This window comes from Leucopleurus acutus, assembly GCF_964270905.1.
Source record: "Leucopleurus acutus genome assembly, chromosome: 5".
Lineage (NCBI taxonomy): Eukaryota > Metazoa > Chordata > Mammalia > Artiodactyla > Delphinidae > Leucopleurus > Leucopleurus acutus.
In genome coordinates, this window is record NC_139147.1 from 6,120,656 (window position 1) to 6,147,977 (window position 27,322).

Genomic DNA, 27,322 nt, shown 5'->3' on the forward strand with positions numbered 1-27,322 from the left:
TAAATTTAACTGATACGATTCAGTTATTACAAAACTTTTAAACGTATTTCAAACAACTTGAATATGTGAATTTAGTTTTTCATCTATAAGTTTTATGAAATCTGAGTACAGATCAAGTATTTTTGATGAAAACTGTTCAAATTGAGATGTATTATTAGTGTCTAGTATGATCTGGAAGATTTAAAAGATTTAATATGAAAGAACCTAAAGTTCTCAATAAAATTTTATTAACATTGATGTGATATTTTGGATATATTGGTTTAAATGAAGTAAAACTAATTTTATCTTTTTACTTATAATGTGGCTACTAAAAAACCCTAGTTTTATCTTTATACTTAATGATGTGGCTACTAAAAATTTAAAGTTACACGTGTGGCTCGCATGCCCTTTCTGTTGGACCATGCTATCACCCGGTGGTTCTACATCCTACTCTGCGGCCTCGATAATGGATTCTCTCACACTGTCTGAGCTTTAGTCACCTAAGTTACAGAACGGGGGTTAGTAGACTTGCTCTTTCTGTATACTATGTTCTGTATAAGTTTGGGGATTGGACAGTTCTCTGAAATCCATCCAGCTATAACAGCATATGTGGAAATATTTGGTATACTGTGAGGTACTAGAAATAAGATTATAACATTTAAATATGCTAGATTAAAACCAATATTTTAAACCATGTTAATGTGCTAAACTAATGTATTTTTCTTTTCAAGTCCACGTCCCCTGAAGTTCACTGAAAAGCCTAGACCAGGCGTTCAAATGCTTTGTTCTTCTTTTAGTGTTGGTAAGATAACTTTAGTGTTTTTTTCTTAGTTTTATTTTAGCATTTTGAATGACCACATTATGAGAGAGAGCTGGCAGAAAGGAGGCTTAAAGTGTCCATATGAGCAGTTCTTGTGCCATGTGCCCTGTGTGTATGATAAACCAACAATGTGGTTCTTTTAACTGAACTGCATGTTTTTGGTAGTTTAAATTTGTTTTCCACACATCTTGTGAAATTATTCTCCATTTTCTTGTACAGTGGACTTGTGTGAAACCTTTCTTTTTGGGAGAGGTCAAAGATCTTTCCCCATAGAAGTCTGAAAATTTGAACAAGTGAACTTTATATTCCAAAGCTAGGTTTAGGTGTGTAAAGCTGTTCGGAAAGCAGAGCCCCTTTTCATGCATTTTCAGAGCCGCAGCATCTTAAAGTCATTGTCACAACTAATACAGCAGAAGGAGATAGTGAACATTTCCAGTCCGAATTAACTTTTAAAAATTAAGCCTCATTTGATGTGTGCTTCCTGCCCTCCCCCCCCACCCCAGCACCACCAAACAATTCTCCGACACTAGTTAGGTGTCGTATAATTCAACTCAATTCTGACACTACCTACCTAGAGAATAGTGTGAGATCCCACAGGTTAAGGGCTCAGTCCTACAAGATGCCCCACCTACCCCCAGCCTCAGACCAGGTTGTCACCTGTGCTTCTGACTGATGGGCTATATAGAGCAGAGATTCCCACAACTTCCTCCTTGGGTTTGATTAATTTGCTAGAGCAGCTGACAAAACTCAAACATTTTACTCACTAGATTTTCGGTTTATTATAAAAGGATATAATTCAGGAATAGCCAGATGGAAGAGATGCATAGGATGAAGTACATGGGAAGGGGCACTCTCTGGGTGTGCTATTCTTCTCTGATCTCCACCTGTCCATCAACCTGGAATCTCTCTGAACCTTGCCTGTTTTTTTTGCGGTACGCGGGCCTCTCACTGTTGTGGCCTCTCCCGTCGCAGAGCACAGGCTCCGGACGCGCAGGCTCAGCGGCCATGGCTCACAGGCCCAGCCGCTCCACGGCATGTGGGATCTTCCCAGACCAGGGCACGAACCCGTGTCCCCTGCATCGGCAGGCGGACTCTCAACCACTGCGCCACCAGAGAAGCCCTGAACCTTGCCCTTTTGAGTTTTTTATGGAGGCTTCATTACATAGGCACAGTTGGTTAAATCATTGGTCGTCACTGTTGATTCAGCTCTCTCCCAGCTCTCTTATCACATGGTTGGTTCCCCTAGCAGTTAGCTCCCATCCATAGATGCTTTCCAAAAGTCACCTCATTAACATAAACTCTGTTGTGTTTGAAATGGGTTTGATGAAAATCAAGACACCAGTATCACTTCACTTAGGACATTCTAAGGGTTTGAGGAGTTCTGCCAGAAAAAGGGATGAAGACCAAATATATATTTCTTCCTAAAAGTCACAGCATTACACTGCATTAATTTTAAAAGTTCTTTATATAATGAATTAGAAAACAGATTTATTGAGATAAATTTAGTTTTGGCATAGAGAGCTTGCTTAATTTAATATAGAAATTTGGTTAAGATATTTGTTACAAACTGGATTTTTTAAACCTTAAAATTTTTATTTCAGGTGGTATGTTTTTAGCCACAGGTAGTACTGATCATGTAATCAGAATGTATTTTTTGGGTTTTGAAGCACCTGAAAAAATCGCAGAACTTGAAAGTCACACTGTAAGTATTCACGTTTTAAAATTCTGTAGATTGTTAATATTCCTGTTGGTACATAGCCTCATATTGCTAAGGGAAATTGTTACTGATTTTAATTTTAACTTAAATTTAGGGGGAATTGGAGGTGAAACATGATATTGACAAACTCAGCACCTTATGGTGCCAAATACTTTGCAGTGGTTATTTCAGCTTTAAGTCCAAACTCTTGATTATGATAATTAATCTGGGTGATTAGGTTTGAATTGGGTCTATTTATCTAAACCAAACTCATGAAATTAGAATGCTGTTTTATCAATGTGTACTAAGATAGATAACTCTCGGTATTCTGGAGTGCTGGTTAGCGGTCAGGTCATCTTTTCTCCTGTAGGAAGTTCTGTGAAGTTATTTGATAAAAAAAATCACTTTAAAAGAAATTATTATTATTTTTTGCACATAATCATCGAAGTGAATATGCCTTGTTTTCAGCTATTTAAACCTTTTATTTTGATCACTATCTACACGTCAATTTTTATACAGATGTAATTAATTGCAAATACTGCTTTAATTTTAGAAGTAGGCTTCTTTTTACCACATGTGTCTGTCTTTGAGACAAGAGCTGTATCTTAGTCTTATTAGGTTCGTAGTTAGATTCTTTGCACTTAAACGTACAATATATGTTTGAATGGCAGGGTTAAGCAGCGTAAGTGCATATCTCTAGCTTTAAACCAAATATGCTTCTGGCTGTAAAACTGAGTGGGTTTTCTTTGTGTACAGACTATGTAGATGATTACTTTTGTGTTTGGTTTTTTCCCCTCTTTAGGATAAAGTTGATAGTATCCAATTTTGTAACAATGGTGATCGGTAAGTAACTGTGTGTGTGTGTTTGTTTTTTTAAATTTTTTAATTTAATTTTTTTTATACAGCAGGTTCTTATTAGCCATCCATTTTATACACATCAGTGTATACATGTCAATCCCAATCTCCCAATTCATCCCACCCCACCCCCACCCCCCACTGTGTTTGTATTTGTGAGTGTGTTTTCAGGTAAATATACTATGCTTCCTATTAGTATAACTAATATATCACTTTGTAGGTATATATCATATTGCAGGTACTTGTTAGTAAATGTAATAATTGAAGGAAAAGTGTCTGGGGCAGGGAGGAAACAATTAAATGTAAGTTTTTAGAATTGTAGTTTCTGTAGCCTCCTATGACCAAAAAGTAGTTTTTCTTTATCTCACTGCTGGCTAAATGTTTGATTTATAGGAAAATTAGGTGTAAGGATAAAGAAATTTGTTATATTTGAGTAGTTAAAAGAAAATCTTTTCTAATCAATCACTGTGATGTAGTGCAACAGAATTATCACTTAAATTACATCCTTTATGGTCCCCAGTGTCTTTTCAGGTACCTTTCCTAAACTGTGATTTTTTAACACTTAACTTTATTAAATGATTGATTTATTTTTACACATGGCTAGCATGAATTAATTTGAGTTTAGAGTTAAAATGCTTATAATGGTGCTTTTGGTCTTACTGTTTCTTCCATACATTTTTTTTGTGTGTGTGTGGTACGCGGGCCTCTCGCTGTTGTGGCCTCTCCCGTTGTGGAGCACAGGCTCCGGATGCACAGGCTCAGCGGCCATGGCTCACAGGCCTAGCCGCTCCACAGCATGTGGGATCTTCCCAGACCGGGGCACGAACCCGTGTCCCCTGCATCAGCAGGCGGACTCTCAACCACTGCGCCACCAGGGAAGCCCATCTTCCATACATCTTTAATTGTCCTTCTCCCCCCCACCCCCCCTCCAAATACTTATTGTACATTGTCTTTTCAAAACTCAATCTATTCGAGAAGCTAGTGATTGAGTTTGAAATGTGCTTTACTTAATAGGGCTAGGCAAATCATAGCAAACCAGATTTTCTCTGTTTAGATACGCGCTAAATTCCGTGTCTTTTGGAATAAACACCTATAGATTTACCTGCAGTCAAGATAGCTACAATAAAAATTTTTTCACTTGAAATATTAACTGTAGCCCTTGGTAGCACGTATGTGAGTAGAAGATCTTCTTTTCTTTTAAGGTTTTTAAGTGGTAGCAGAGATGGAACAGCACGGATTTGGAGATTTGAGCAGTTAGAATGGAGAAGCATCTTACTGGATATGGCTACAAGAATCTCAGGGTAAGTTGAGATGGTTTGTTTCTAAGTAGGTGCATCCTAAGTACTTGGTCTCTCTCTCTCTCTCTCTCTCTCTCTCTCTCTCTCTCTCTCTCTCTGGTTGGTTGATCGCTTTGTTCAGGGGACTGGAGCCACCTCCTATTAGAAGAGCTACGATCTAAGTGAATGGCTCCCTCCTGCACATCTGACAGTTAAATACTTAAACCTCGTATATTCTTTTTTTTTTAAGAATTAATTAATTAATTTTTGGCTGCGTTGGGTCTTCGTTGCTGCGCGCGGGCTTTCTCTAGTTGCGGCGAGCGGGGGCTACTCTGTTGCGGTGCACGGGCTTCTCATTGCAGTGGCTTCTCTTGTGGAGCACGGGCTCTAGGCACATGGGCTTCAGTAGTTGTGGCTCGCAGGCTCTAGAGCACAGGCTCAGTAGTTGTGGTGCATGGGCTTAGTTGCTCCGCGGCATGTGGGATCTTCCTGGACCAGGGCTCAAACTCGTGTCCCCTGTGTTGGCAGGCGGATTCTTAACCACTGTGCCACCAGGGAAATCCCCGCCTACTATTTCAAAAAATATATAAAAATAACTCAAGTATATCAAATGTGAAAATTTTCAGAAAATTCTACTTTTTGAAGGTAGGATTTTTGGAATTTTTAAGAAGACACAGCTACGTCTGGTGAAAAAAGCAAACAAACACACTTTATTTAGGTTTAAAAAAATTGGGCTCCAGTGGGAGTGAAAATTTTTCTTTTTGTATGCTGAAATTTTGGTTTGTAAAATGGCATTGAAGGCAAGTTTGTCTAACTGTCCCCCTCCCTCAACCTCCAAAGTCTCAAAAACGTATCTTTAGCATCTTTGAGATAAGTTTAGTACTTTGCAAGATAAATATTACAAATCTCAAATACATTGCTTTTTTGGTTTGTATATTTTGGGAGGCAGTACAGGTGGTAGAAAGAATATGTGTTTTGGAGTCAGACCTTTGCTCAAATACCATTTACACTGTTTATAGCTATATAATTTTGACAACATCATTTAATATTTATTAATCTGTTTCATCATCTGGGAAGTGAGACTACCTGCCTTTAAGTATTGTTGGCAATTTTAAATCATATGAAAATTTCCAGCACTGCTTGGTCTAGAGTAGGCATATCAATATTCTTAGGAGTTTTTCTGAGAAATGTTACACATTTTAGATCTTCATGTCTGCTTTATTTTTAGTAATAGTAGGAGAAATTAACCCATTCTCTGCTGTGGCTCAAACAGTTGTATTGGATTTCAAAATAAATTTGATATTAATATTTTTGTGGAATGATCTGTGGTAGAGAATGGAAAAATACATACTAGAAATCTGATAATCCTTGTTCACAAACAAATCTTTACAGTTATTTAAAAATGTTACATCTGGATATTTAGAAGCATCTTAGTGTGAAAGTAAATAATAATGAAAGAATGGCAGTGAAGAACATTTGAAATGGTATTCGCCCATGAATAATTATTTTATTAGGCAAAATAGGAATACCATTGTAAAAACTTGAATAAAAATTTTTAAGTGAGACTGAGAACTATTTATTTTTCTTGTTGTCACCCTCTCTTCATGGAGAGAACTTTTCTTGTATTTTCCCTCATGGTGGAAATATTCTTTTCTCATTTAAAGTTTTACTTATTTCAAATCTTGAAAGGCAGTGTTTTCTGTGTGTAAAAATTGATGGATATATTTGTTTTAGTGTTCTAATCTTGGCTAATCAACTTGATGAAATGCAACATGTCTGTTAGTAAATTCAAATGAAGTGTGGAGGGTCTTAGCCTGTATTCCATTTTGTCATTTATTTATTTTATTTATTTGGCTGCGTTGGGTCTTAGTTGTGGCATGTGGGATCTTCATTGCGGCATGCAGGCTTCTCTCTAGTGGTGGTGCACGGGCTCCGTAGTTGTGGCACATGGCCCAGTTGCCCCGTGGCATGTGGGATCCTGGTTCCCCGACGAGGGCTCAAACCCGTGTCCCCTGCATTGGAAGGTAGATTCTTAACCACTACGCCACCAGGGAAGTCCCCTTTTGTCTTTTATGTTACACTTCCTCTGACCAATCTAGTTAGATTTATTCTCTCATTTGTGTTCCATGGTGCTTACATAGATAGGTGTTACATAGCACTCATTCCATATTCTTGTAGCCGTTTTCTTTAAAATACATGTTTATTATATGCTTAATCATTTCTTAGAATGTGCTCTATGATTTCAGAAGCAGCTAGGTCCCCCCAGTCCCCCCAACCCCATACTACTGACTGCTGTATTTTATACAGAAGCTTTGCATATTGCTTTCATAAAGGCAGCAAAACACTGCAGACGTGTATCCAAGACCGTTCTTGGCAAGGACCTGTAGGAACAGTTTATAGGGAAGTAGAAAGAGATGAATGCAGCTCATTTACAGTTCAGCAAATTGAGAGTCTGTGTCAGGCACTTTGCTAGACATTGGGGTCATGAAGATGAATTACCTTCTTTCTGTCTTCCTGAAGTTTTTTGTCATCTATAGAGAGTGAAGCAGTTGAAAGTATTACTTATAGGGCTTGGGGTCAGGAGAAGGGAATAATTAGAAAAGAGGTAGAGAGAAAAAGCTTTGCTTTTATGAGCAGCGGCGGTATTCTGAAATCTGCCTGTATTCAGTCTCTGAACTGTTTGTAAATCATCCCTTACCCCTCGGGATTTTGCCCTTATCTGTTTATAGATAATCTTTTGTGGGTCAGATGTGATGAACTCTCTGTCGAGTTGGTAAGGTATGGACATGAGCTGGATTACTTCAGTTATTTTTGTATTGATGAGGGACTGTGTACATTGTACAGCCTCCTACACATATAGCATTGCACATTTCATATTTTTTTTCTTAGAGATTTATCTTTAGAAGAGGAAAGGTTTATGAAACCCAAGGTAACAATGATAGCTTGGAATCAGAATGATAGCATTGTTGTCACAGCTGTGAATGATCATGTCCTCAAAGTGTGGAATTCTTATACTGGACAACTGCTTCATAACTTATTGGTAGGTAGTTTTTATAACATACAACAAATCAAAAATTTTTGAACTATAATTTTATTTTTAATAAACATGTTTCATTTATATTATCAAATGAATAGAAATTTATATATATACTAATGTATAAATTACTGTCATTAATACATATTTAAAAACTGTTATACACTGTGACAATATGGGCTTTTAATTTTAAACTTGTAACTTGCAAACCCTCCTTAACTGTATGACTTTGTTGAATAAAGGGACATGCTGATGAAGTATTTGTTTTGGAGACACATCCCTTTGATTCCAGAATTATGTTATCTGCAGGACATGATGGCAGCATATTTATATGGGATATTACAAAAGGCACCAAGATGAAACATTATTTTAATATGGTAAGTGGAGTGAGAGGTATCTTTATGCATGTTTGCATTTGTTCCAAGTATTTGGATAATGAAGTGTAGCCAGAAACCTATCTGCATATTTTGGCAGTTTATATTTCTAGAAATCAGGGTACTACCTAGTCTGATAAATATCTGATAGCCATATATACGTACATACATACAAATGTGAAATTAATCTGTATAACTAATTCACATGAGGGGAAGATTTTCACAATTTATTTATTTAGCTTTGTGTGTGTGAATTTTCCCTGTCTGTGTTTAAATTGGCAAAATTATGGTAATTCACACAACTTTTTCACTATTTAAATTTATTAAAACATTTGATAATAGGGACTTCCTGGCCATCCAGTGGTTAAGACGCAGCACTTCCAATGCAGGGGAACTAAGATCCCATATGGCACGTGGTGCAGCCAAAAAAAAAAATTGATAATAAAAAATAATACTCAGAGTCATCTAGGGAATCGAACATCATTGTTTGTTTTTTAGTGTTTCTGCTTTTTGCACATGAATATTTGAAAACCAGATTACGATCTTATTGCATGTTTTTAGAATTTCTTATACATAACTACAATACAGTTACCAAAATAGGCAAATTTAACATTGATAAAGTAGCGTTATCTAATCCACGTTTACATTCAAATTTTGTCAGTTGTCCTAATAATGCCTTTATAGTTACATTTTACCCCTTGGACCAGGATCTGATTCAGGATCATGCATTGTATTAAGTAGTTATGTATCCCTAGTTTTGTAAGATCAATAATTCTGCCTTTTTTTTTCCCTATATCTTGCCCTTTTACAGGCAAATAATGTTACAGGATATCTCTGTTTTGTCTAATACTTCTTCATGATACAATACTGTTTCACATTTTTTTGATGTAATAAAACATAAATGATAGTGTGCCGTCCATGCATTATATTAGACGGCATATGATATTTATATGTTCCACTGTTATATGGTGGTAATTATTAATATTTGGTTAAGGTGGCATCTGCCAAGTTTCCCCACTGATTTTTAAAATAGTTGTTTTTTCTTTGTAAATTTTAAACTGATTTGTTCAGAGACTATGTAAATGTCTGGTTCCTCATGAAACTTTCACAAATATCAGTATCCATCGAAGGCTTTCTAATGGCATCGTTCTTTACATATTTAGTAGTTGGCATTGTTGCACATAGTTTTGTAATCCTTTCTCATTTTATGTAAAGAATGTTTTTCAAACCCTTAAATATTTTTTAAGAATTTGCAAATGTATTTTTGACGGTAAATTCAGCCTATCTTAGAAGTATGTTACCTATATGTTTAATTTACTGTTGTCGAGTATTTAAGTGGTTTCTAAAATATGCACAGTAACAATACTTTGAATGTTTTTATACTTGGCTGTTTAGGTAGATCCCTGATTATTTCCTTGGGATAAATTCTGAGGGAAATGTGTAAAAGGGCTTGTACCTTGTTAAGACTTTTGATTTATATATATATATGATATATATATATATATATATATCATATATATATGATAGGTTTTATAAAATTACTCTTCAGTTTATATTGAGATCCAATTCAAACTATAATTAATTTTTGAGGCAATATAGTAGCATCCTATAGGTGAATGATTCTTAGATATTTGATTGAAGACCATCTTAGTTCATGTGTTCCATGTTTTTGTTGGGTTTTTTTGACCTTAAAATTTTCATTTCAATGTGCTTACACTGGACAGTTTCTTCAACAAACAGTTTAAAATACAGTTTTTTATTTATTAACATTAAGTGCACTAAAACAACTCAAATAGCCTGACCCAAGTACATCATTGGGCATCTCTGAAACTTGCATCTCTGTTCAAATTACTGGAAAAAGAACTAAGCCTTCTTCAGTTTTTCTATGGCCTTAAAATTCATAGGTACATCCATCTTTTAATTAGCCTTTAAAACTCAATAGGAACATTACATATTAAATTTAATCTATTAAAACAGAAAACTACATTAATTCAGGCTTTAAACAGAATATAAGCTAAAATAACCTCTAAGCCAAAGAGTAATCTGAAAAAAGTCTCAAATGGGCAACGATGATCTTATTTCCAGTCAGACACCAAAAATTGGCCTTGTATACTGAATTCTTGTTAACTTTACTGCTCAGCTGAGAGTCTCCTAATTCTTTAATGCTAGACAAATTACGTAGGGTTGTAAACTACTAACAAAAACAGTATTTCATTAAGTAAATAGTTAACATAATGTGACACTGAAGTGTTCTCCATGCACAGTTGAAGGTCGGATTTTGTCAGGAATCATTGTGTAGGACTCTTCAGACTGCAGGTAAAAACCGGAGTCTGTCTTGCTCTGCCTAGGTAGGTTTGCCCACTTGGGAAAACTTCCTTCTCAGCAGGTACCCTGAGCAAAGCTTTTGGTGCAGTAAGTTCCACATGTATGATAGGAGAGTAGCTGCCACCATCTTTGCTTTACCAGCCAAGGGCTCTCCCCTCCCCACCCTCCTCTGCTTTACTTGGACTGAAGGTCTCAGGCCAGAGGTGTGAAGTGGTGCCAGGGTGCAGGTTGGGCTGTGGTGGAGGTGGCTCTTCAAAGGACCCTGGGGGTGAATCTGTGTAATAGGAGGGAAAATATTTACACATTTTTTTCCTTTTTATGTTATGAGAGAATGCAAATTTGTATACATGGATTATCTTATTCAGCAAGTCCCTAAATATCCCAATACCTTAATTCCTCCCCCCCACCCCATTTTGTTAATTGGCACTCAGTCATGTGTGGTATAGCAGTAGTGAATTATTGCTTTTCCAGCGGGTATTTAGGTATGTATGTGAGTTTGTTTTGGCAGTTAGCTGGGTGGATGAATCCTTTTTCCAACGCTGATTTAACTTGTCCTAAAGTTTAATTATTGGAACGTTATAGGCTGAGACAACAGATAAGCATAGCTCTACACTATTGAGTTAATGAAACAACTCATTTAACTATAAATTGATAATACTAAACTACTATAATTTACAGTTAAAAAAACAAGAATAAAACAGAAAACAGTTTAAAAGTTATCTCTTTAAGGCAACATTCATGATGCACTTAGAGTATTCTTTCTGAAATTTGTGGCAGTTTGAAATAAGGTAGTTGCAGGTGCAGGCATTTACATATGCACCCTTGAGACTTTGCAGCATTACAAATTTTGCGTTTCCACTTAGTCATCTAAGTGGAAAGCTTAAACTCCATAAAAGTATTGATTTTAGTTCATGAATTCCAAACTTTATTAATCTTTAATCATTTCTCTTGTAGTTTTTTTTTTTTGCGGTACGCGGGCCTCTCACTGTTGTGGCCTGTCCCGTTGCGGAGCGCAGGCTCAGCGGCCATGGCTCACGGGCCCAGCCGCTCTGCGGCATGTGGGATCTTCCCGGACCGGGGCACGAACCCGTGTCCCCTGCATAGGCAGGCGGACTCTCAACCACTGCGCCACCAGGGAAGCCCCTCCCTTGTAGGTTATTAATCAAAAGATTTTTGTTACATATTGAAAGAAAAGTTTGTGAAATTGTCATTCACATGTAAGAAGTAAAGAAAGCCATTTTGGATTGGTTTATGATCCTTCACTTGATCAATTTGAGAGCTAATTCTTAGAAGATCTTTTGAGATTTTTTTCTAGGCTAGTGGTATCTAAAATGAATTTTATTTTCTGAAAATATTAACATGTGCTTAACGAAAACTTTGTTTAAAAATTTGGTTTTTCAGAAGGTGATATAGCAAAAGCTCTTACACAGAAATGGTCATAACATTTTTCCCTCTGTGTTTCCTAGATTGAAGGACAAGGACATGGAGCTGTATTTGACTGTAAGTTTTCACAGGATGGACAGCATTTTGCCTGTACAGATTCTCACGGTCACCTTCTGATATTTGGTTTTGGATGCAGCAAGCCATATGAAAAGGTCATTTCATATACTTTCTCACAGCATGTAAAATAGTTATAAAGGATGTTTTGAAAATAGGTTAGATGTATTGATTTATTTTTTTATCTTTTCAAACAAAGTTAACTGGTTAATAATTTATTTTCTTTAACATGTGTAAACCTCAAAATATCAATTTGTAAACTTGCCTTTTCTAGATTCCCGATCAGATGTTCTTCCATACTGACTATCGGCCACTGATTAGGGATTCTAATAATTATGTCTTAGATGAGCAAACTCAGCAGGCTCCTCATCTTATGCCTCCACCATTCTTGGTAGATGTAGATGGAAATCCTCATCCAACTAAGTATCAGAGATTAGTACCAGGCCGAGAAAATTCTGCAGATGAACATTTGGTTCCACAGCTAGGTTATGTGGCAACAAGTAAGTTCTAAGTCTTTTTTTTTGTTTTGTTTAATTTTTAATTTGAAAAATGTAAGTAATAATACGAAGAACTTCTGTACTTTCAGATTCACCAGTCCTTAATATTTTGTTTTATTATTGTATCGCTGGATACATATTATTGTTTTGAACCATTTGACACTTACGTTCTGGCCCTCATGTCCATTTACCCCTAAATACTTCAGTATGTATTTTCTAAGAACAAAGATGTTTTCTTATGTAATCATAAACTGTTATCAAAATTAGGACATTTAACAATTATATAATACTGTTATCAAATCTATAGTCTGTAATCAAATATTATTGTTCTAATAATGCCTGTTACAGCTTTTTTTTCCTCCCTTGATGTAGATTTTAATTTGGGACTGCATATTAAATTCAGTTGTCATTGATTAAGTTCAGGTTATGCATTTTGGAAAGAAGACAACATAAATGGTGTTGTAGCCTTCCTGGAGTATCATGTAAGGATGCTTATGATTGTGTTTTGTGCACTTATTGGTGGCGCTGACTTTGAACACTTGGTATCCGCCAAGGTTTTCCACTATGAATTTTTTTTTCTCTTTGTAATTATTAAGTAGCTTGTGGTTTAAATAACCTGTTCTATTTCAGACCTTTAGGATCCATTGATAATATTTGCCTGAATCAGTTGTTACTTTGAACGTTGCAAAACGGTTTTCTAACTCTATTATCATTGCATCTGCATTTTATCATTAGCTGGCCATCTACTACTCTCCCATTTATTTATTTATTTCGTTTATTAAGTTTTAGTATGGACTTCCGGGTTGTTATATAGTGGGTTACAATCTAGTACTATCATTGTTTAGTTGCTCATATTATCCTTGGATTTGGCTGGGAGAGTCCATTCAAGCTGAGTTTTGTGTATTTTCCCAAGTCCCCATCATTCCTTGAGCACTTCATTACTTTCTGGCAAAAGATGTTCCAGTCCCGTCTTGTACTTTGCCTGTCCTAGCCAAGTACAGAGGTTTTTGTTTTGTTTGCTTTTGTATTTGTTCATGGCAGTGTAATGTTTTTCCCTAATATTATTAAATGCTATTTTTTATTTATTTTTATTTTTTAAAATTTTTTGTGGTACGCGGGCCTCTCACTGTTGTGGCCTCTCCCGTTGCGGAGCACAGGCTCTGGACACGCAGGCTCAGCGGCCATGACTCACGGGCCTAGCTGCTCCGTGGCATGTGGGATCTTCCCGGACTCGGGCACGAACCTGTGTCCCCTGCATCGGTAGGCGGACTCTCAACCACTGTGCCACCAGGGAAGCCCTAATATTATTAAATGAAGAAAAAAGATGCTTCTATTTTGTTTGGATGAGGATTAATTTACTGAAACTAAATCACCTTAAGGTTAAAGATTAATGTAAATCACTATATGTTTACTCTTTCAAATTTTTTTATTAGTTTGATTGAAGTGTACTTTATATACAACAGAATTTACCGCTTTTAAGTGTACAATTCATATGAGTTGAGAAATGTTAAACAGTCATGTAAACCACCACCACAATCAAGATACAGAACATTTCCATTGCCCCCAAAAGTTCTCTTGGTCCTGTTTGGAATTAGTCCTCTCCCTTCTCCTGGCCCCTTGTAATGACTGTTTTATTTTGTCACTTTGATTTTTCCTTTTTAAGGAATTTTGTATAAATGAAATCATACAATATGTAGTCTTTTGTGTCTGGCTTCTTTAACTTAACATGGTTCTTTTGAGATTCCTGTTGCAGGTATCAGTTGTTTTTTTCCTGTTTATTGATAGTGCAGCATTGTATGGATATACCATCATTTATCTATTCACTAGTAGCTGAAAACCATTAGTCTTTTTTCCATTTTGTAGCTGTTTTAAGGAGTGCTGAAATATCCAACTATCCTGTGAATTTGTCTTATTTTTTCCTTCAGTTCTCTCAATTTTCTCTGTATGTATTTTAAAATTCTGTTATTATATACCTACACATTTCAGATTGTGCTCCTGGTGAATTCTTTTTTTTACAATTTTATTTATTTTTGGCTGCGTTGGGTCCTCGCTGTGCATGGGCTTCCTCTAGTTCTGGTGCGCGGGCTTCTCATTGCGGTAGCTTCTCTTGTTGCGGAGCATGGGCTCTAGGTGCGCGGGCTTTAGTAGTTGTGGCACACGGGCTTCAGTAGTTGTGGCACGTGGGCTTCAGTAGTTGTGGCTCACGGGCTCTAGAGCACAGGCTCAGTAGTTGTGGCCCGCGGGCTTAGCTGCTCTGCGGTATATGGGATCTTCGCGGACCAGGGCTCGAACCCATGTCCCCTGCATTGGCAGGTGGATTCCCAACTACTGTGCCCCCAGGGAAGCCCTGAATTAATTCTTTCATCATTATGAAATGTCCCTCTTTATCCTCAGGAGTATTTCTTGTTTTGAAGACTATTAACGTTGTTTCATATTCAAGTAAATAATCCAACTTTTTAAAATTAGTGTTATCATGTTGTATCTTTTCAATTCTTCTAACCAATATGTCTTTATATTAAAACAGATTTCTTGCAGGCAGCAATCTAGTCTGACAACCTGTCCTTTAATTGGACTGTGTAGACCATTTACATTTAATATAATTATTAGTGTAGTCAGGCTTAAAGCTCTACATAATGCTACTTGTTTTGTCTATCCTTTCTGTTCTTTGTGCCGTTTCTCCTTTTTTTCCAAACTTTTTTGAAGTTGCTTATTTTTTAGTGTTTTATCATTATTGCCACTAATGTTTTATTAGCAATACCTGTTAGTCTTACTTATTTTTAATGGTTGTTCTAGGGCCTAAATTGTCACTGTGTAGTTTGCAGACCCATGGTTTTATCCATGACCTTTTATGGGGTCTTCGAGGTTATGACTATCTTCATAATAATATGAAACTATTATTTACCTTTGACATTTGCACTGATGAAACAGAAGCAGTGGTGGGTGAAACATTTGGTACCTGAGCACAAATCAAGGCCATGGCACCAAACTGCTAGCGGTCATTGTATTCTCCACTGATTTGAACACACATTTTAAAATATTCTGAGTGTTAAAATTGGAAATATGCTTAAAACAGTTCTTGTTTGTGTCTGAAGTCTCTGTACTGGCTAGTGGGAACGTGTACTATTGCCAGCCCTGTGAGAGTTCTGGCAATTTTTTGGCATTAAAAAATGGCTTGGCTTTTTCATGTTTTATTCCCCAGCATGGTGGAGTTTGGTAAATGTGTGCACATATTATTTAGCCAAAGAATCGATTCCTCATTGTGTACCTCTGAGCTTTCTGTGCAATCCAGTCCTCTCTGATATTCAGCCTTGCATATTTTAGTCTTTCCCCTGCTCTCAAACTCTGACCTCTGTCTCTCAACTCATTGTGACCTCTGGATGGTACTTGGGTTCCCTCTCCTTGTTCTGTAGTTTGGAGATTGCCTCCAGGCTGTTATCTGGAGCAATCAAAAGATTGGGCTCCATTGTCTTCTCTCAGGGATCACAGTCCTGTGCTGTTATCCAATATCTGAAAGCCCTTCTTTCATATATATTTTTTCCAGTGTTGTAGTAGTTTATAGTGGAAGGGCACTGTAGTACTTAAGCCTTTATGTGTAGAACCCTTCTTTAGTATTTGAATGGTGACTGCGTATGCCAAGTAGAAACAGGTATCATTCTTGATATTTCCCAAGTTACGTTTAAATTCAGTGCTGCGAAAGAAAAGTTACATAGGGTTTTTTGGGGAGGGGAGAGGATTAGAAGTCTCCTTTTCTGCTGTTTTCCCTTTGGTTCTATGTTGTGATCTTAGGGATGTTATGTTATTCCTAGTCCTAATTAAAGTCTTTTTATCCTTTTACGAAATTTTAAAAAATATACATTTATTTATTTTTATTTATGTTTGGCTGTGTTGGGTCTTCGCTGCTGTGTGCAGGCTTTCTCTAGTTATAGCAGGTGGGGGCTACTCTTTGTTGTTGTGCAAGGGCTTCTCATTGCGATGGCTTCTCTTGTTGCAGAGCATGGGCTCTAGGCACATGGGCTTCAGTAGTTCTGGCACGTGGGCTCAGGAGTTGTGGCTCGTGGGCTGTAGAGCACAGGCTCAGTAGTTGTGGTGCACAGCCTTAGTTGCTCCATGGCATGTGGGATCTTCCCGGACCAGGGCTTGACCCTGTGTCCCCTGCATTGGCAGGCGGATTCTAAACCACTGTGCCACCAGGGAAGTCCCTTGTTATCCTTTTAGATTAGGGCTCCACTTCTTGCTGTCTTAGTTCAGTTTTTGACAGTGGTCAAAAAATTTCCGTGGATTTTGTTTAGCTCTTCTAAATTCTTCATTGATTTCCACAGTAAAATGGAGATGTCATCAATAAGATTTAAGGGATCTAAAAGTAGATTAGTAGAATAGAAGTATTTTTCCCCCTGAAATAGTATATGACATTTTTCAGTTTCTGACGTGTTACTATGGATGGAAGTATATCTTTGCATTCTTTTTGCCTAATACCCTATTAATTTCAATTTGTTAAGGTTCTGCTTATAAACTGGTGGGGGGGTGGTCCATGTTATTTATTATGTTCAAAGAAGATGCGTTTTATGGTGGGAGGATATGTAACGAGTTGATTGCATGAAAATGTCAATGTTTAGGTAAATTTCAAGACCCCACAACCATCTAACACTTTTTATCCATGAACACTAACTGAACCTATTAAATATCTCTGAAAATGTATTATTTGAAAAATAAAGAAGCAAAGACACTTAAAAATATCTGATTTTGTACGTGGAGGATTATGGCTATGCTTAAAGCTTATTTGAAAGAGTGACTTAAGCTTGGTGGGAGAGGCATGTGGAAACTGCCTCCCTCAACTGTGCATACTTGGGGTGGGAGAGAGCTGGAGTTGGGAGTGGTCATTTGTTGAAGGCCTAAAAGGTGTTACTTTTTTTTATTTCATAAGACAGAGAAATGCCACTGCTTTTCTCTACATCAGAAATCGCACATTATTGGTTGTTATAGTCAGAGAGACCTTGAGAGATAAGATTTTAATGAAATACTTGTATAAATGAGGGGCGTTAATGTGAAACAGAAAAACAAGACTTGCACTTTCACTCAAGTGTGTTTCCAGGTGCTCACTGCTAAGGATTTCAGAACCTCTGTTGAGGTTTTTGTGGTACTTAGTACCCTAAAGTTTGTTTTGAATTTTTTTCTGTGACTTAATTAGTTATGAATATAAAGGATATCTTTAATTGATTATTTTTGGAAAACAAGAATTCTGACAATTGCTAATGTAATTTTAATTGTAGCCTATTGAAAGTTTTTTCCTCTTCATATGTATTATGATTTCATATTCATTCATTGAATTTGCAGGTGATGGAGAGGTAATTGAACAAATTATAAGCCTACAAACCAATGACAATGGTGAACGAAGCCCAGAGTCCAGTGTTCTTGATGGAATGATAAGACAGTTGCAGCAGCAGCAAGATCAGAGAATGGGAGCAGGTCAAGATGCTGTTCCAAGTGGACTTTCAAATGGGGAAGAAACACCCCGAAGAGGTAATAAATATATGAGAGGTATTTTGCCTTAATATGGCTGGATTGAAATTGAAGAATAAATGAAGTCATTGTCCCCTACATGCAGTGTAAAAAGCCTTAAGCAATGTACGCTTACAACTTGAGTAGTAGTCTGGAGGTAGCTTTATTAGGTGTAAGGTTGATGGACTAACAAATGGACATTTGAATTTCAAGTACTATGAAAGGCTATTGAAATCTTTTTGCTCTAAAATAAGAGTATTTACAAAATTACATTAAATAAATAAGAGTAAAGAACGAAGTGTTTTCTAAAGGAAACACTAGATTTCCTTTCCTTTATAATCCTTAAAAAACTGAATTGAGTAGAGCCCTAACGTTTCTTACTGAATCAGAAAGCTTGAAGTGAGTTTTCAGGGCAAAGTACTTGATATTGGAACGTGGTAATAATTATGTTAGTGGAAATAATCTAGAAGAGATGGGCTATTGTTATGCAACTGAAAACTTACTCTAGAAAAGCTAAAACCTTGTGGAAGATAAGAGAAGATTTGAGAGGCTGTAAAATGCTATAAAATTTCCTGTCTCTTTATCGCTCAGTGCTGTGTTCTGAACAGTTTCTTCAGCTCTTTCTGCCCTTTCACTCTTTTTTTTTTTTTGCGGTACGCGGGCCTCTCACTGTTGTGGCCTCTCCCGTTGCGGAGCACAGGCTCCGGACGTGCAGGCTCAGCGGCCATGGCTCACAGGCCTAGCCGCTCCGCGGCATGTGGGATCTTCCTGGACCGGGGCACGATCCCGTGTCCCCTGCATTGGCAGGCGTACTCTCAACCACTGCGCCACCAGTGAAGCCCTGCCCTTTCACTCTTGATCTTCCTTTCATCTAATCTGCCTCGTAACTGGGCTTTAGATTTTTTTTATTATTATTTGTTTTTTATTTTGGCTGCATGGCTTGTGGGATCTTTTTTGTTTGTTTTTAATTTCTTTTTGGCTGCGTTGGGTATTCATTGCTGTGCGCAGGCTTTCTCTAGTTGAGGTGAGTGGGGGCTACTCTTTGTTGTGGTGCGCAGGCTTCTCATTGTGGTGACTTCTCTTGTGGAGCATGGGCTCTGGGCGCGTGGGCTTCAGTAGTTGTGGCACGTGGGCTCAGTAGTTGTGGCTCACGGGCTCGAGAGCACAGGCTCAGTAGTTGTGGCACACAGGCCTAGTTGCTCTGTGGCATGTGGGATCTTCCCGGACCAGGCATCGAACCCATGTCCTCTGCATTAGCAGGTGGATTCTTAACCATTGTGCCACCAGGAAATCCCGGCTTGTGTAGTTCCCCAACCAGGAATCGAACCCAGGCCCTTGGCAATGAAAGTAGGGAGTCGTAATCACTGATCCGCCAGGGAACTCGCAGTGCTTTAGATTTTTATTTGCAGCGACTGTTAGGTCTACAAGTTTCATTTTTTTCTTTTTAAAATATGACTTTAAAATTAGTGCCTTGTACTTTAAGTCTTACTTCTTTTATACATTTAACTGTTTTGGATTCTAGCAGCACAGAATTGGGTCTATCAAAACTTTGTTCTTCACATACTCTTTTTTTTTTTTTTTTGATGTACGCGGGCCTCTCACTGTCGTGGCCTCTCCTGTTGTGGAGCACAGGCTCTGGACGCGCAGGCTCAGCGGCCATGGCTCATGGGCCCAGCCGCTCCGCGGCATGTGGGATCTTCCGGGACCGGGGCACGAACCCGCGTCCCCTGCATCGCCAGGCGGACTCTCAGCCACTGCGCCACCAGGGAAGCCCATTGACATACTCTTATTTTTCATTTACACATGCTCCTCTTTTATTTGTTTTAAATCATGATAATAATCTACATCTTTTTATGTGGTCCTGTCCTGTTTCCCTATCCCAAGATAACAACTATTCTGAATCTCATGTTGATTCTTTGCCTTTTAAAAAATAGATTTGACAGTCTTAAATGTATGAATAAAAAGTATTTGTTTTTAAACTTTTTCCAAAGGTTTATAAAGGTTAACTTTATCAAAAGGTTTATAAAAGGTTTATAAAGTGACTTAATTTTTTTCACATAGTGCTGTATTTTTAAGATTGCTCAGTTGTCACATTGGATTAATTTTGACTATTGTGTACTCTGTTGTATATCTGATTTTATTAATTCATTCTCTTGATGGGCTTTTGGGTAGTTTTGAGATTTTGCTAATCTCAAACAGAAATGCTATTAACAGTCTTGTATGGGTCTCATATACACTTGAAAGAATTTCTCTCTCTCAGGTATGTTTTTTTCCTAAATTCTAGAGTAAGATGTGAACTTTATCCCTTAGGCTTCATTCTGTATCTTCCAAGAACTGGAACATTCTTTTATATGATCATAATACAATGGTCACAGTCAACAGACTTCACAGTACTACACAATGTACAGACTATACAGTACTGCTCTCTGATGTACAATCTTTACATTTCCCCACTTGTCCCAAAATTGTCCTTCATGGCTTTTTAAAATTTTAGGGTTTAATCAAGCCTTGGTCCATGTGCTTAATTATTGAGTCTCTTTTAATTTAGAACAGTTCCCTCATGGCACTGGTACTTTTGAAGAGTTCAGGCCTGTTGTTTCACAGAATTTCCCTCAATTTGAATTTGTCTGATTATCTCAAAATTGGATTCAGGTTAAACATTTTAGGTAAGAATACTGCATAGTTGCTGTGTTCTTCTCAGCGCATCAGAGCAAGAGGCACAAGATATGTATGCATTTTTCTGCACCTTGCTTTTTTCCCTTAACAGCATATTCTAGAAGTCACTCTCTTTCCATTCACAGAGCTTGTCTTCATTACTTTTTATAGCTTCATAGGACTCCACTGTGTGGAATAACCAGTCTTTGTAATTAATCTGTTTATGGCCACTTAAGTTATTTTTCATGCTTGCTATTACAAGTAATGTTGTGATACATAACATATATTTTCTTCAAACTGTTGGAGAATAATACTATGACTTGGGCAGTCAAATTTAGAATTTAGGGCTTCCCTGGTGGCGCAGTGGTTAAGAATCTGCCTGCCAACATAGGGGACATGGGTTCGAGCCCTGGTCCGGGAAGATCACACATGCCACAAAGCAACTAAGCCCGTGCGCCACAACTACTGAGCCTGCGCTCTATAGCCCACCAGCCACAACTACGGCGCCCACATGCCACAACTACCGAAGCCCATGTGCCTAGAGCCCGAGCTCCGCAACAAGAGAAGCCACGGCAATGAGAAGTCTGCCCACCGCAATGAAGAGTAGCCCCCACTTGCTGCAACTAGAGAAAGCCCATGCACTGCGACGAAGACCCATTGCAGACACACACACACGCACAATTTAGAATTTATTTTTAGTTCTCAATTCAAAAAGTGTTTCTTAAACATCAATATATTTTAATACAAATTTTGGATTAATAGCAGGGGCATTTAATGTCATTTTTAATAGATGGAGTATGATATGTTGTGCAGGGCAAATTGGTTCACATTTGATTGGTGAACAGAATATTGTACATAGAAGAATGCAGAGGTTTGTTCATTCATATTTGAGTTTTACCCTAAGCAAGGAGAGCTGGTGTATTTGGAGTAAAATTTAATAGCCTCCCGTAGGAAAGGATATAGCCCCCAGTTTTTTTTGTTGCCTTAGTAGCAGGATCCCCTTCACCCTGTGGTTCAAGAAAACAAGTACTTTGCCTGGGATTCCCTCCACATGCCCCCAGGGTGGTCTCCATCCTTTGTGACTTCCAGCTCTTGGGAGGTTGCCCTGCCTCCTGTGTCTACCTGATCAGCTCTGCATAGGCTTAGGGCTTGATGTGGTCTGCATTGCCCTGTTACCCACTCTTCTAGCTCCAATTCAGGTGCTGCCAGCATTTCCCCACTTTGCATTTTTGTGAATTTTTAATAATGGGCTCTGGCAACTTGCTTGCTTGAGTGGCTTAGATTATTTCTTTAGGTCACAAATAATGTTTTTTGTTAGAGCTCTTATTATAAAGCCACCACAGTTTGAGGCATCTATTTGCAGTGCTAATTTTTCCAGAAAGATGTGTTTTTAGTTTGCAGTTTTGAGGAAGGCGAGGTTTTTAGGACTGCAAATATAACATTATTATAGAAAATGCTTGTACATTAAATTTCAGAAAGTCTAATAAAAATGGAAATTGAGCTTAATAGTTATGTTAGTGTTTGTTCTGTAGTCTACATTTTTTAAAGAGATCTGTTTAAATTTATTTTGGCTGCGTTGGGTCTTCGTTGCTGTGCGCGGGCTTTCTCTAGTTGTGGTGAGCAGGGGCTACTCTTCATTGCGGTGCATGGGCCTCTCATTGCGATGGCTTCTCTTGTTGTAGAGCACAGGCTCTAGGTGTGCGGGCTTCAGTAGTTGTGGCTCACGGGCTCTAGAGCGCAGGCTCAGTCGTTGTGGCGCACGGGCTCAGTTGCTCCGCGGCATGTGGGATCTTCCCGCGCCAGGGCTTGAACCTGTGTCCCCTGCACTGGCAGGCGGATTCTTAACCGCTGCGCTACCAGGGAAGTCCCCATGTAGCCTACATTTTGATCTCAGTCACATTAAGATTCTTTTTTCCAAAGTTTTTTCAGTAGATCTTTTTTTTTTTTGGTTTGTGTCTTAGTAGGAGGAATGTATATGCATATTAGATTGAAGTTTGTTTTGTAATCATTCTTGACAATTTTTCCCTAGGTTTTAGAAGACTAAGCTTAGACATCCAGTCCCCTCCAAATATTGGTCTGCGTCGTAGTGGTCAAGTGGAAGGTGTTCGTCAGATGCACCAGAATGCTCCACGTAGTCAGATGGCTACAGAGCGTGACCTGCAGGCCTGGAAACGAAGAGTGGTTGTACCAGAGGTACCACTAGGCATATTTAGGTTTGTTTTAGGATATCTATTAATATTGTTTATATCTGTGAAAATATATCTATATGGTTATTTACACATTTTAATCATTAGTGGTATAAATAATCATATACATATATTTTAGTAATGGGTTGGGATGTATTTTAATTGTGGTAGGAAAATGTCAAAATTGTTCTCTAACTCCATAACCAATCTTGTTTCATCTATACAGACAACCCCCTGTTCTCCCTTCAGTATTATTTTGAAAGATATTCCAGACATTAATATCATTTTGTCTAAAAGTATGTCCGTATGTAATTTCTAAGGATAAGGAATTGTCTTAAAATATAACTGTAATGCCATTGTCATATCTTAAAAAACAAACAATTCCTCAGTAGAACCAAATAGCCAGTGTTTAAATTTCCAGTTGTTCCAAATGTCATATTTTTAGTTTCTTGCAAGAGTATTTCGTAAGTGGTAAAATTCCATCAGAAGGCACATAATATCTTTTTCTTTATTTCTTTTCTTTTTTTTGTGTGTGTGATGCTAGCAGGAACTGATACTCACTGCCCAGTTTCATTAATTCATTAGGGATTATAAATAGTGATATTTCAGCTCTGAAGTCTTTATTATCTTGGCTACTTCCAAATAAAAATTTACCCACATCTACTATTTGATTATCCAGTAGTAAAGTTTGTATATAATAAACAAGTTTCTGTATAAAAAACAGGATAGCTGCCTGCTCATTTTGCTTTATTTACCTTCAAAATAAAGATTTATTCCTTTATATTCTCCCGCAGTGGCCAATTTGTGTGTTTGTGTTGTTCACTGTATTAATTACACTGCTGTGATTTAGCTTATTTCTAATGTCCTTGTTAATGTTTAAATTTTTTTTATCTCTGGCCAGGAGGAGCTTCTTCAGGTTGGCTCCTGAGTCCTTTTGAAATGATGTAGTAGCCTTGTGTAGCATCTTTGCTGTCAGGCATGGCAGGGTGTTATAGGTTCTTCTTGTAAATTTCTTGACCTAGACTTAGGATTAGTCTTTTCTCTTAAGCAGCCCTATTTTCTTTTAGTGAGAAATGATATTTCATAAGTATAGTGTGGATCGTAGGGTTTTCCTTGTACTGAATTGTGATGTACTGATTTTCAAGTTATCAGAATGGAGGCAGCAAATACTGTTTTTCATTGATATCTAAAATGTTTCAGTATTCTGTCATGTTTGTGTCTCATAATAACTAATACCTTGAAGATAATTTTGTAAAAGTTTTCATGTGTTTAGCCAGAAGAGTCAGTTGATTGGTGGAGTAATATTGGATAATACTTATATTTCATACAGTGAACTTAAGGATATTTATAAGTATACGATAAACTAATGAAAAGCAAAATCTGGAATTGGGATGAGAAATACAGAAAATCACTGTCGTGTATGCAGCATTCTATAATTAAGCCTTAAAATTATGTCTGAGTTGCATGCTCATCAGAACTGAAAGTGTCATTTTAGGATACATTTTGTTGTCAAAATCAAGGGAAGCAAATAGGTATCAGGAATGAAAGTCCTGAAGAATAGTTCCTTAAACGAGCATTTATTTTGTTAACATAAAGGAAGACTGGAAGTAGTTTAAGGCTAGAATCATGGTTCCCCAGCATTTTCCCCGGCGGCAAAAAGGACATTTCTAGTTAAAGGGATTTCATTTAAGCAGACTTAATGGTCCCACATGACATGTCTCCTCATAACTCATTGACCAGAATGTCCTCATATGGCCACACTTAGCTACAGAGGAGGCAAGGTAATACAGTCTCTATTTAGAGCAGCAAAGAGCCTAGATGAAAATTGAGATTTTGTTTCTAAGGAAGAAAGAATGGATTTTGTGAGTCAGCTAGCCGCTGCAGTATAATTTTCCCAAAGAAGAGCATAGCTCTTTCTAGAACTCTATTCTAAAATACATTTGAGTTTTTATGAAGGAGATGCTGAGTGATACAGTAGAATCCTTTAGAGAATGGATTTGCAATCTTGGAAAATCATAGGTACATTCTGAGTAGCTAACACGAGAGATTCTGTTTGAGTTGGTCCTCATAGGGCCAATCAAAATACAAATGAATGAATATTTCTGTGGTAAATATGAAAAATAGGACCTACTAGCTGCCTCTGAGATTTTGGTTATATTAAATTTCTAGAAAAGTGTAGTTTGCCTTAAGTTTTGTTATAAGTTTAGGAATTTTCTGTGTTAATTAAAAAAATACTTAAGTTATGATTCCCAGAATCATAATGATTAGTTTTTTTCTCTATATATCCTTTATTTATCAGCAATTAATATAACTGGGTACTTAAATTTGTAGGAAGTTGGAAGACTTCAGAATAGAGAAAGGTGAAGAAGAAAGAAATCTTTATATAATTGGAAGAAAGAGGAAGACTCTCCATCTTTCACAAAAGGTAACCTAAATTCCATTTCCTTAGGAATAAACAAATTAGAAAGTAAACTGAAATTTATAGTTTTCTTTTTGATCACTGAGAATATTAGTAATATTAGTCTTCTGTTTGGGATTTAAAGTAGTAGACGTAAAGTTGTACAGGTGTTAGGAAAAGTGGCTTGAAACTTGCGGGAAGTAGCCTGATGCCTAACAGTGATGAAGGATTCTAGAAAATTATTGTTGGGATTTCCCTGGCGGTCCAGTGGTTAAGACCTTGAGCTCCCAATGCAGGTGGCACGGGTTTGATCCCTGGCCGGGGAACTAAGATCCCACATGCCTCACGGCACGGCCTAAAAACAAAATGTTATTGTCTAATAACCCCTAGAACATTGCCAGCCCATCAAAAGCATTTTGTATCCATTCCCAATCACTACTCTCTCCTTTCTCCTGCAGGTAACCAACTGTTTGACTTCTAAAGATGCTGGTTAGCTTTGTCTGTTTCTGATGTTTTCCAAATCATGCATTTATAAAAAATCTTAGATGTCACAATGGTTTGCGACAAAGCCCAACCCTACCTGAGAAAATCTTATTCCTTAGTGTTTAATTTCTTGACCATCATATGTGAAGTATTAACAAGTTAATGGAATTTATACAAAATGTATGCACGATCAGTGCTACAAAACTATGGTGAAAATGGTTGTGTTTGCAAGATATTCTCTCAATTGGTCATTCAATTTTGTAGCCATATTGTGAGAAATGGCCTGTGCATGCCTGTCTGCCACATTAACTGCCTTGATGCATGGTGTTTTTGCTTATGACTTGGGCTTTGAGAATTAAATAAAAATAGTTTCTATCTTATTTAATTTAAAAATAATTCAAATCTATTACGTCAAGTACTGAAAAGAAAAAAATGTTGACTATCTTCAGCTATAGTTAGAATATTTTCTCATGATAAAAAGCCTTCAAAGTTAAATTTACTAAAATTTTTAAGAAATTTTTTCATTTGTTTTATTTTTGCTGGAAAAATTTTGAAAGATTTTTAAACATTTGATTGCTGTTATGTATTCAGAAATTTCTAATTTGGATATGTAATTTGATACAATCTGTAATTAAATACATCAGAAGTTATTCAAGAAAGTTATAAAGTTAAATGCAGAGAGCTTTAAAAATTTCAATTTAGCTTTTGTCTTAAAAATGTTATCTATTTTAAACCCTGTATTGGATAAGAAGGCTAAGCCTTATACTTAATCTGTTGATGTACAAAGTACAGATATACTACATAAGTGTTTACATACTGTATGTATTGTCTGTGGTATTACAATTCGAGGGAGCAAATTAGGAGAAAGTCAAGTTTCCTATAGGGTAGTGGTAATGTTACAAAAAGGGTAAGAAGGGCTTCCCTGGTGGCACAGTGGTTGGGAGTCCGCCTGCCGATGCAGGGGACATGGGTTCGTGCCCCGGTCCGGGAAGATCCCACATTGCCGCGGAGCAACTAGGCCCGTGAGCCATGGCCGCTGAGCCTGCGCGTCCGGAGCCTGTGCTCTGCAATGGGAGAGGCCACAACAGTGAGAGGCCCGCGTACCGCAAAAAAAAAAAAAAAGAAAAAAAGGATAAGAAACACTGATCTAAATGTCATACAGTATGTATATGTAATCTTTTGTATCTGGCTTGCATTTGCCCTTGTGAGATCTATCTTTGTTGTGAGTAGTTGAAGTTCATTTGTTTTCACTGTTGGATAGTATTCCTTAATGAGAATGTTGCTGTTTAATCTATTCTTAAAGGACATTTGGGTTGTTTTCATATTAGGAATATGAATTAGGAATAGTATGTTAGGAACAATATTGCTTTCAACATTTTGTACATATTTCTTGGTATCCGTCTGTATTTCTTTTTTTTATTACTTTTTTTTTTTTTTTTTTTTTTTTTTTTGCGGTACGCGGGCCTCTCACTGTTGTGGCCTCTCCCATTGTGGAGCACAGGCTCCGGACGCACAGGCTCAGCGGCCATGGCTCACGGGCCCAGCCGCTCCGCGGCATGTGGGATCTTCCCGGACCGGGGCACGAACCCGTGTCCCCTGCATTGGCAGGCGGACTCTCAATCACTGCGCCACCAGGGAAGCCCCGTCTGTATTTCTTTTGAGTATATGTACTGGAGTGAAATTATTGGAGCATAGGATATGCGTATATTCAACTTTAGTAGTTAATGCCACATGTGGTTTCAAAACGATT

General features: G+C 37.5%; 1 protein-coding gene across 3 annotated transcripts in view; it reads left to right on the plus strand.

The window, feature by feature from the left end:
• The window catches only part of BRWD1 (bromodomain and WD repeat domain containing 1), a 122,870-nt gene that overhangs the window by 40,340 nt on the left and 55,208 nt on the right, over positions 1-27,322 (plus strand). For all 3 annotated transcript variants that reach the window (XM_082840229.1, XM_082840230.1, XM_082840231.1), the window contains 11 exons: positions 711-781; positions 2,401-2,501; positions 3,298-3,338; positions 4,553-4,651; positions 7,517-7,667; positions 7,904-8,038; positions 11,827-11,955; positions 12,132-12,357; positions 17,686-17,871; positions 22,535-22,718; positions 25,023-25,116. In XM_082840229.1, the coding sequence (XP_082696355.1) occupies positions 711-781; positions 2,401-2,501; positions 3,298-3,338; positions 4,553-4,651; positions 7,517-7,667; positions 7,904-8,038; positions 11,827-11,955; positions 12,132-12,357; positions 17,686-17,871; positions 22,535-22,718; positions 25,023-25,116 (1,417 nt within the window). The remainder of the gene's footprint in view (positions 1-710; positions 782-2,400; positions 2,502-3,297; positions 3,339-4,552; positions 4,652-7,516; positions 7,668-7,903; positions 8,039-11,826; positions 11,956-12,131; positions 12,358-17,685; positions 17,872-22,534; positions 22,719-25,022; positions 25,117-27,322) is intronic.